The 8,809-nt window shown below is 41.2% G+C and overlaps 1 protein-coding gene, 1 long non-coding RNA gene and 1 other non-coding gene across 4 annotated transcripts in view; 2 read left to right on the top strand and 1 right to left on the bottom strand.

Annotated features, from left to right (window-relative positions):
• Nucleotides 1-500: 500 nt before the first annotated feature.
• LOC105724846 (uncharacterized) lies at nucleotides 501-3,785 on the top strand. Of its 2 annotated transcripts, XR_001109126.3 has the most exons (4): nucleotides 501-609; nucleotides 3,001-3,112; nucleotides 3,327-3,395; nucleotides 3,609-3,785. It is a non-coding gene; the product is annotated as an uncharacterized LOC105724846 (long non-coding RNA). The 2 variants fall into 2 exon arrangements; XR_001109127.3 differs by lacking the exon at nucleotides 3,327-3,395.
• On the top strand, nucleotides 3,158-3,246 carry LOC135278168 (small nucleolar RNA SNORD87). Its single transcript, XR_010345721.1, has one exon. It is a non-coding gene; the product is annotated as a small nucleolar RNA SNORD87 (small nucleolar RNA).
• A 2,604-nt stretch (nucleotides 3,786-6,389) lies between the features above and the next one.
• MCMDC2 (minichromosome maintenance domain containing 2) overlaps nucleotides 6,390-8,809 on the bottom strand; it is a 47,057-nt gene continuing 44,637 nt past the window's right edge. The window contains exon 14 of the mRNA XM_012463685.2: nucleotides 6,390-7,026. Coding sequence (XP_012319108.2) covers nucleotides 6,860-7,026 — 167 coding nt within the window. The 3' untranslated portion in view covers nucleotides 6,390-6,859. The remainder of the gene's footprint in view (nucleotides 7,027-8,809) is intronic.

Raw genomic sequence — 8,809 nt, 5'->3', positions numbered from 1 at the left:
AGCGATTTCTCCCGCCTCAGCCTCCCGAGTAGTTGGGACTACAGGCACGCGCCACCACAGCCAGCTAATTTTTTGGCATTTTTAGTAGAGACGGGGGTTTCACCATGTTGGCTAGGCTGGTCTCGAACTCCTGACCTCAGGTGAGTTGCCCGCCATGGCCTCCACAGTGCTGGGATTACAGGCGTGAGCCACCGCGCCCTGCCTTTTAGGGCATATTCTGCTCGTTTGTATTCACTGCAAACTGGTAGATTAATCACTGACTAACTCTAGCAGAGATACTCTTGAGCCTGAAAAGCCCCTGCGGAAGTCCCGAAGTCCCCAATATAAACTTGTGTGGCACAGGGCGGCGCTGTGGCTACCAAGGAAGAGAGCGAAAGTGCAGGTCTAACCGCCCCCGCAAGCCCCTGCACTCAGCCCCCCCTTCGCACCCGGGGAGGGGCGGGGCCGCGTACCGGAAAAGGCGGGGCCACCGGAGTGCCTAAGCGCTGCCCTCGGACGTCGCGCTTCCTTTCCCGCGCAGCCGGTGAGTGAGGAAGGAGTGCGAAGAGCTGTCGATCATGCTGATGTGGCGGCGGCGGAGCCTGAGGGCCAGTCTCTGGGCTCTGCGAGGTGAGAGTGATTGCAGTCTTAGTTCCCCCTCCCCTACGTGCGGGTTCCTCCGCCATGTGGGTGCCGAGCTCGGCCCCTGTGCCTTCCCCAGGCGCCCGCGGAGGCCAAAAGGCTACGCTCCTGGCGCCCCCAAGGTCCACGAGCTTATTTCCTGAGCCATCTGCGCCGTGGCGTTTTGAGAGTAACCACCCTGAGAGGCTTACCTGACCTTGTTCCGTCAACACCGCTTCACTGTCCTCTGCTCAGAAACTGGTCAAGGGCCTTCTGACTTAAGGAGGTGCCTGCAAGGGACCGCCGGGGGCTTTGTGCTCCACCCGGCCTTGGCCAGCTCTCTCTTATGTACTCAGCAAAGCTGTGCGTGCGGCCTTGGCGGTTTCAGGCTCTTAGTAGGCAGCTTATTTTCCTTAAAAGGGAGCATTTTATAAATGGGGAGGTGACTATCCCTTAGATGTCAGGATGACCTTTATTTAACCGTACTTTGTGAGTGGCTTTGAAATTTTAGTAAGCACAGTTTACAGAGTCAGTACTAGTCACGGCCCATTCATAGAGCTAGTCGGTATTTGTAATACGCTCTAAAGTCAAGGCGTGGAGGTTGGAGAACAACACGTGCAAGTATAGAAGGCCCTTAGGCTAAATGCCTGCTACACATAGAGATGTTTGCATTTACAGAGAGACGTGTATTTCTGGACATAATACAGAAGAAACCGGGTCAGCAGCTGGGGGGGCTGGAAAAACCTCCTAGCTATTCAGAAACTTTTTTTTTTTTTTTTTAAGACAAGAGTCTCATTCTGTCCCTTAGGCTGGAGTGCAGTGGTGCGATCTTGGCTCACTGAAATCCGCCTCCCGGGTTCAAGCAATTCTATGCTTAAGCCCCCCGAGTAGCCGGGATTACAGGCGCCCGCCACCACCCCCAGCAAATTTTTGTATTTCTAGTGGAGACGGGGTTTCACCATCTTGGCCAGGCTGATCTTGAACTGACCTCATGATCCACCTGCCTCTGCCTCTCAAAGTGCTGGAATTACAGGCATGAGTCACCGCGACCGGCCGCAGAAACAAATCTTAAAATTGCATAGCTCATCAGTGAGACTTGGTATAGTTGTTTTTATTTATTCCCTTCAAATTTGAAATGCATTGCTTCGTCTTGAAGTAATCGTTAACTGTCGAGAGGATGAATGTCATGGCTTTTACTTAAAATATTTTTGGTATTATTATTTTTGAGGCTTCAGTAGCTTGAATTCTGTTTTCACTGGTAAGTGCTAAAAATTTCCAAACTAAATATTTAATAAAATTTGTAGTACAGGAAAGTTCTGAAGCATAATAAACACAAGAATCCACCGATCCATTTGAGAACTGTAATATTACCAATACTAGGGTATCTTGTTTACGTTCCCCTGCCTCCTATTCAGAGGTACCCACCATCTGGAATTTTGTGCCAATCTTTTCGTTTCCGGGGGTGGGGGTGGGGATAGCAGTTTCATTATGTATATGCATCTCTATAAATATCTTTTAAGCGTTGTGGGTTGTTTTTTTGTTTTTTTTTTTTTTTGAGATGGAGTCTCGCTCCCATCGCCTAGGCTGTAGTGCAGTGGCGCAATCTCGGCTCACTGCGACTTCTACCTCCTGGGTTCAAGCGATTCTTCTGCCTCAGCCTCCTGAGTAGCTGGGATTACAGGCATGTGCCACCATGTCCGGCTAATTTTTTGTGTTTTTAGTAGAGACAGGGTTTTGCCATATTGGCCAGGCTGGTCTCGGAACTCCTGGCCTCAGGATCCACCCGCGTAATATTAAAAGGCGTGAGCCGCCGGGCCTCTCCCATTTTTTAAGCTTTGTAAAGATAGAATTATCCATGTCGTTGTCTAGTTCCAAGTCATTTCCTATTGCTGTCTGGCAATTATTTGTTCTCCTGGGGTGCTGTATGATTTTTTGCCCAGGCCTTGCCCTTTGCAGTTTTCGGTTAACTTGGGACTTAATTTTACAGGAATGTGTCCAATAAAAATGCGAACATAAGTATCTCTGCTCTAAAAACTGCTAGATTGCCATTATAATCTCTTTAGGTGAAAGTCTTCATGCTAGTTTTTATACATCTAACCTGGCTTATAGCTCATCCTGGTAAGCTGTGAGACAGAAAAGCAATGGCTGTGTACTCACTAGGACAATTGTGTCTGCCTCCCAGGTTCAAGCAATTCTTCCTCGGCCTCCCCAGGTGCTGGGATTATAGGTGTGAGCCACCATGCCCAGCCAATACTTTTTTTATTAAAAAATGGGTTTAGGAGTCTGAAAGGTAGGTTGCAAGTACCTAATGAGATTCTTTTCCTGGACCATTCGTACATATAAGATGCCAAACAAATGCAAATAAAAATGGGAATTCAAAATGTAATATTTAATTTCCAGGTGCAAGAAAGCCTTTGAGTTGAAGATATATGAAGGTCATCATGACAGATGTTTTCCAAAAACTTGTAGAAGTCTGTGAAATAACTACTAGGATCACACAGCATGTATTGAGGTACCTAAAATTAATGTTATGTATTCTTGACAGATAGGATTAATAGCTGGCACAATGATGACTTAAATTACTTTTTGCCGTTTACCCAGCTGAGGGTGTCTTTGAAGAAATAACTTTAAGACTGAGATGCCAGTAATCTACATTGATTAATTACTGACATGCATGTAAGGCAATATTTAATTAAAAAGGGTGAATGAATATTCTTTTTCCTTAGTGTATAGGTTGCTGTAGATGAATGTTCTTCACTGTCGTGTTTAAAAATACTTCTGCTTCGTTGCCTCAAGTAAGTGTGATTTGTCAAGCAACTGTATCTGCTGATAGTTCAGAAAGTATCTGATAAACTCCAAAGGGTGGGGGCCAATTCTTGTTGATATTGCCTTTGCATGTGTGTATTTTCAACTTTAATTTTTTGAGGGGCACTTGTTAATATTGAGGTTATATGAGAACTTTGAGTATGGAATGATTTTCACTGTTGGTTTCTGATTTTGTTTTGGAGGTGTGGCATGCAACATTTTGGAAAGAAAATTGAAGACTGTCAAGAAAACGAACAGTAGTAAATGATGAAATGAATATTTTATTTGATGTTGATAAACATCACAATAAATTATGGAGAAAATATGTGTTTGGCTAATTGTTTAAATTGCTGAACAATAAATTGTTTTCTTTTAAATCAGCTCTAAAGAGCTCCATTCTCATAGTCACTAGTCAGACCTGTTTTTAACATACTTGAAAGAACATAATCTTGTCAATAATTGGCTTATTTGTGGGTGGTGATTCTCATTGAGGTGAACAGGTGGGGAGACATTGCTTGTACCTCTAGGTTCCCTGTTTGGCCTCTCCTTCAGAGCCTGCTGTTGTGCCAGGTGGTTGGATTCTTAAAACTTCTTAATGCCAAATAGCAATAGTTTCACCTTTATTCAGTTTGCTTTTCATCTTTGTGAACAAAAAGTCATCCTAATACTAGTACACGTAATAACTAAACAATATGCTATGTTATGAGAAATAAGACTGAACGGGCCAGTCTGTCTAGGACTAAATTGGTAAGGATTCTAAAGCTGAATTTATATCTGGTGAATGAAGGCTTACAGCTAAATCTTCTGTTGAGTACTAGCTTATAAATTACTTTTACCAAGGTTATAATTTGCATGTGATAAATGATATAAAACCTATATAGCAACATCTTAGTCCGTTCCCTCAAGTATAGACTTGTAGGGTATAAGTACAGTTTGGTTGCATAGGTATATGAAGTAGTTTGGAGTCAGATTTTTGTGCAGCCATTACCTGAATGGTGTAGTTTGTACCCATTAAGTAATTTTTCACCCCACTCCCTTCTAATTATCCAATAACTTTTAAAACACCATTGACATAATATTTAATATTAATGTATTACCTCCCCTAATTGTTTATCTTTCTGAATGTACACTTATACTCTTTAGGTACTGAAAAGATTTAGTAAATGCAACCCCTGTAATGAGAAATGTAAACATTTAATTTTTTGTATGGAAGTAGCCCTCTTTGAGACTGAGGTTGGGAGGGTCCTTTGAGCTGGGGAGACTAAGGTGGCAGTGAGCTGTGATTGCATCAGTACACTCCAGCTTGGGTGACAGCTATATAAATATAGATAAGTAAAAGTCATTTTTGTGCCATGCATGGTGGATCACCCCTGTAATCCCAACACTTTGGGAAGCTGAGGTACTAAGATGGGAGGATAAGTTGAGACCAGCCTGGGAAACATGGCAAAACCCCATCTCTACAAAAAATGTAAAAATTAGCCCAGGGTGGTGGCATGTGCCTGTAGTCTGAACTACATGGAAGGCTAAGGTGGAAGAATTGCTTGAGACTGCAAGGTCGAGGCTGTAGGAAGCTGAGATGGTGCCACTGCACTCCAGACTGGGTGACAGCTGCGTCTCAAAAATGTTTTTAAACTTTCAAATTGTAAAAGGAGCCTAATTTTATAAAATAGGAATGTGTTTTAACTTCACCCCATGCAGAGCCAGAAATGTTTGAAATGTAGTATTTGAGACACAAAATAAAGGTCTTAACATTATAGAACTGTAATATGTAAATATTTTGTTGAAAAATACCTTTGTCGCTGAGTGTGTTGGCTCACACCTGTAATCCCAGCACTTGGGGAGGCTGAGGCAGGCAGATCATCTGAGGTCGGGAGTTTGAGACCAGCCTGGCCAACATGGGGAAAGCCCATCTCTACTAAAAATACAAAAATTAGCTGCTTGTGGTGGATTGCACTTGTAACCCAGCTACTTGGGAGACTGAGGCAGGAGAATTGCTTGAACCCGGGAGGTGGAGGTTGCAGTGAACCGAGATTGCCCTACTGTACTCCAGCCTGGGCGACAGTGAGACCCTATCAAAAACCAAAAACACTACCTTGGTCTTCTGAAAACTAATACTGTTTAGTCCCTGCTACTAGTTAGGTATTCAATAGTAGTGAACAACTTCCTCTGGAGAGTGGGAGAGGTCCAGCTGCATAGTTAAGCAGCCTTATGAAGGGACCAATTTTGAAAGAATTGATGCATGGTAGCATCTTGGTTAACAAAGTGGCAATTTGGTAATGACATTCTGCTTTTCTGTGAATAGAACTGATCTTTTATTAAAGTTATGAAAACTGAACTAAAAAGGATTTATAAATTTTACAAGATAGGTTTGTTTTTTCATGATGCCCCTATCTTTTTTTTTTTTTTTTTTTTTTTGAGTCAAAGTCTCCCTCTGTTGCCAGCCTGGAGTGCAGTGGCACAATCTCAGTTCACTGCAACCTCTGCCTCCTGTGTTCAAGCGATTCTCCTGCCTCAGCCTCCTGAGTAGCTGGGACTACAGGTGTGTGCCACCACGCCCAGCTAATTTTTGTATTTTTAGTAGAGACGGGGTTTCACCATGTTGGCCAGGATGGTCTCGATCTCAACCTCATGATCAGCCCACCTCGGCCTCCCAAGGTGTTGAGATTACAGGCGGGAGCTACCTTGCCTGGCCAATGCCCCTATCTTTTCAAAGCAGGTATCTTCTCTCCAAAAATGAGGACTAGAGTTACAAATCGGTTTATTTGCCTTTTGGAACCTTTCTTGTAACCAATTAGGATTAAAGAGCCAATTTATAAGTTATTGGCTCCTTGGTTCCCTGTATTTTTTTCATTTAACCTGGCATATACATAAGGAAAACTTCCAAGGCTTTTCCTGATTCCATATTTAGGGCTTCTAAAACAGTGGTATGTAATGGACATGTCAATAATAAAGTATGAAAAGGCCTTACATTTAAAGCTTCGCGTTTAAAGTATTTACTCATCAGTTTAGCAAGTTCACAAGTGGAAGAAAAACGTTTTAGAATAATTTGTAGGTAAAGAGTTATTGCCATCTTGTGACAATAGAGTGAACTAACATAAAGGTTGCCATTTTTCATATTGCTTAGATTGCAATATTCTTTACATTTTTATCTGTTCACCACTGGTATTCTGGGCTAACCACAAGGTTTTTCTTTATAGTATTCTTCTTGACAACTTTATCATTTCAAATGGCCCACATTGTTCTAAGTTTTAAAATTCTCTTGGTTTTAGAGGTTTGGATTAGTATTTATCCTGCTAGCAATTTTGAGGGGACTATATTTTGCATTTTTTAAAATAGTATTGTAATGTATTCCTGTACACAGTATTATGGAAGCATTTATTCAAAGTCACTCTCAAAATACTCACACTTTTTCTCCACTGCTTAGGTAGGAATGAACAAAAATTCCTCAAATTGCTTATTCATCACTAGAGAAAATAGTTGTCCCAGGTCCATATGTGGCAATAAACTGTTCCAGCTGTTGTTGGCACTGAGTCAGATAGAGATCCCTTTGCTCTAAGTATTCTTCATTATACAGTTCAAATGGAAATACTGCATTCGGAGCAACACAAAATACAGTGGCCCCTAAATGAAGAAGATAATAGGGTGTAAATGACAAATACTCCTTAAAATGACAAATACGAAATCACATTTTCAACCAAAATACTTTAATAGAATCTTAAAAATTAAGTCTGAGCCCATGTGATTCCGTGAAAAATAAAAGTTAAAAAATTAAGTTATGACCTGTTCACTAGAGTATTTCAATAATCATTATTGAAATCTGACCCTTGTTTTCTGAAACCCAGAAAGCAGGTTCAGTAAATGCACAAACATTGGTACCAGGGCCAATGGAAGAAGTATGTCAATGTTTATATTTTAAAGTTTGGAACTATAGAAATTTGTCTTCTACTGAAATAGTCATTATAGTTTTGAAGCCAAAGAGTGATGTGAGGAGGTGACAGGAATAGGGAGAAAAGGCACTGGAAGGTAGGGAAGCACTAATCTTTATTTGATAAAGCTTAAATGGATGATCAAAGATCAAAGACATTGTAGTACATTTCTCAGTTGTTAAGACCATTCACATAAAGGCAGACATTAGTCTATGGAAGGGTTTTAAGACCATTTTATGGGGAAAGGACAGACTCACTTTAGATTTGGCAATGATTTCATTGATGAAATCTATATTTGATGGAATGTGACATCAAAAGTACAGGCACCAAAAGAAAATACAAATAAATGGGACCACATCAGAATTTAAAACTGCATAAAACAATACAATCAACAGTGAAAAGGCAACCCATGGAATGGGATGAATACTTGCAAATCGTATCTCTGATAAAGGGGTCTGTAAATCCACAATAAGAAAACAATCATCAAAAAAATGAATAGAGGACTAAAGTAGACATTTCTCTAAAGTAAAACAAATGACCAATAAACGTATGTGAAAGATGCTCAACATCCCTAATCACTAGGAAAACACAAATCAAAACTATAATGAGAAATCACCTCACACCCAGAAGGATTTATTATAAAAATAAATAACAAGCTGGGCGTGGTGGCCCACGCCTGTAATCACAGCATTTTAGGAGGCCAAGGTCGGCGGATCACAAGGTCAAGAGTTCGAGACCAGCCTGACCAATATGATAAAACCCTGTCTCTACTAAAAAATACAAAAATTAGCCGGGGTGGTGACACGTGCCTGTAATCTCAGCTACTCAGGAGGCCGAGGCAGGAGAATCGCTTGAACCTGGAAAGCGGAGGTTGTGGTGAGCAGAGATGGCACCACTGCACTCCAGCCTGGGCGACAGAGTGAGACTCTATCTCAAAAAATAATAAAAATAAAAAGCAGACAAGTGTTGGAGAGGATGTGGAGAAATTGGAACCTTTGTGCACTGTTGGGAATAGGAAATGGTACACCCACTGTGGAAAACAGGATGGCAGTTCATCAAAAAGAGTAAACAATTACTGTATGATATAGCAATTTCACTTCTGGGTATATACCCAAAAGAATTGAAAGTAGGGTCTCAAAGAGAATATTAGCACACTCATGTTCATAGCAGTGTAATTCACAATAGTCAAAGATGGAAGCAACAGAAATATGCATTGACAGGTGAATGGATAAACAAAACACTGTATTTACATACAATAGGATATTATTCAGCCTTAAAAAGGAAGGAAATTCTAATACATGCATAATACGGATGAACCTTGAGAACATTATGGTAAGTCAAATAAGCCAGTAATGAAAGGACAAATGTATGATTCCACTTATATGAGGTACCTACAATAGTCAAATTCATAGAGGCAGTAGAGTTATGGTTGCCAGGGGGAGTAAAGGAGGAAATGAGGAGTTAATGTTTAATGGGTA

The sequence above is a fragment of the Aotus nancymaae genome, unplaced genomic scaffold (genome assembly GCF_030222135.1).
Source record: "Aotus nancymaae isolate 86718 unplaced genomic scaffold, 86718_ANA_hifiasm-v0.15.2.pri h1tg000036l, whole genome shotgun sequence".
NCBI classification, from domain to species: Eukaryota; Metazoa; Chordata; class Mammalia; order Primates; family Aotidae; genus Aotus; species Aotus nancymaae.
Note: the sequence above shows the minus strand (reverse complement) of the source record. Positions and strands in the feature narration are given on the sequence as shown.